The sequence below is a fragment of the Pyricularia oryzae genome, assembly GCF_000002495.2.
Source record: "Pyricularia oryzae 70-15 unplaced genomic scaffold supercont8.8_29, whole genome shotgun sequence".
NCBI classification, from domain to species: domain Eukaryota; kingdom Fungi; phylum Ascomycota; class Sordariomycetes; order Magnaporthales; family Pyriculariaceae; genus Pyricularia; species Pyricularia oryzae.
The window spans coordinates 1-1,482 of record NW_003803332.1 but is presented as its reverse complement, the minus strand read 5'-3'; the positions used below and the strand labels follow the sequence as shown (position 1 = coordinate 1,482).

The following is a 1,482-nucleotide window of genomic DNA, read 5'->3' as shown; positions in this document are numbered from 1 at the left end:
TCACATGCTGTCCTCCATCTGCTTGCTCCGCACCTTGGCCCAGTCGTCCTTCTCCTTCTTCCCACCTGCACTCTCCAGCCCCATTCCCCTCTCGACCCACTCCTTGCTGCCCATATGGCTGAGTCGAGACAGCGCGCGCGCAAATGCAAATGCCTCCTCGTCTCCCGAGAACAAGTTGGAGTTCCTGAGCTTGTCAACGTTGGAGTCCAAGTCCTCCATCATGTGTCCCATTGCGCCCTCAACGTCGCCATCGTCGGGTTCCTCCCTGCCGGCGTCCTTCTTCCGGGTCGCGGCGAGCGACTCCCTCATCTCCTCCCTCGACACGAAGAGCTCGCCCAGGGGCGCGGCCGTAGTCAGGACAAGCTTGGCGTGCGACTCGTACACGGCATCGATAAAGGTGATGAAGCGCCTGGCCAAGTCGCGCTGTCGATACGTCATGCCAGGTACGTCGGTGACAACGAAAGCGTCGTAGCTCCGAACCAGTTCGATGTAGTCGGCTGCACCAGTCGGTCGGCCGATCAGCTCGTCGAACGTGAAGCACGCGCACCGGCCGCTGACCCGCGGCACATGGATCTTCCTTCCCCACACCGTCTGGGTCTCCGGGTGGCCCGGGTCCGAGGCATCCCCCAAGAAGGCAAACCACTTCTCGGCGTGCGACTGCGCGTGTTTGTCGAGCGGGGTATGGTACACGCCGGATGGCGGGCGCGGAATCTTGCGGTAGTCGGTTGGCGAGTCGAGGTTGATGACGTGCAACCTGCTCTTGAGCAACTCGATGGCAGGTATAAAGCTTTCGCGCTGAACTCCGTTCTTGTACAGATCGTCCGGGTGACGGTTACTAGTGGTAACGAGCACGACGCCATGCGACATGAGGGCCTCGAGTAGGCGGCGCAATATCATGGCGTCGGCGACGTCGGTGCACTGGAACTCGTCGAAGCACAGCACGTTGCCTTGCTCGGCAATATCGGCCGCTATCAAGGGGACCGCATCCAAGTCGTTGCCGTGCTGCATCTTCATCTTGTGCATGCGCTTGTGCACGTCCTGCATGAAGTTGTGAAAGTGAATGCGCGTCTTGGACTTGACACTCGGCGGCAGAGTGTCGTAAAACAGGTCCATCAACATCGTCTTGCCCGAACCCACGTCGCCATAAAGATACAAGCCGCGCGGGAGGTTCGCGGGGATATCCCCTATCGCCGCTTTTTTTGGTCCTTTGCTGCCAAAGAAGCTGCCGAAGAGCGACTTTTGCGCCGGGGCTTTGAGGGCCTCGAGGGACGGGTGTTTTACTGCCGGGGCTTCATAGTCTCGTAGCTCATCGTGGAGATGTTGGAGGCTCTGTATTATTCCTCGCTGATGTTCATCGTTTCGTAATATCCCCTCGTCGACCCGACGGTCGTACTCCTGCATGGGGCTCGTGGCATCTTTGTTGGCATCACGTGGGCTGCAAAACGTCTGAAAGGCTGAAAGCAAGTTGCAGTGTCCATCCAT

The 1,482-nt window shown here is 59.0% G+C and overlaps 1 protein-coding gene across 1 annotated transcript; it reads right to left on the bottom strand.

Moving 5' to 3' along the window:
• Positions 1 to 1,482, bottom strand: MGG_18135 (uncharacterized protein; the record flags this gene model as incomplete). The annotated part of the gene is made up of 1 exon (XM_016990596.1): positions 1 to 1,482. One exon carries the CDS (start codon positions 1,480 to 1,482, stop codon positions 1 to 3), a length of 1,482 nt encoding a protein of 493 aa, XP_016846075.1.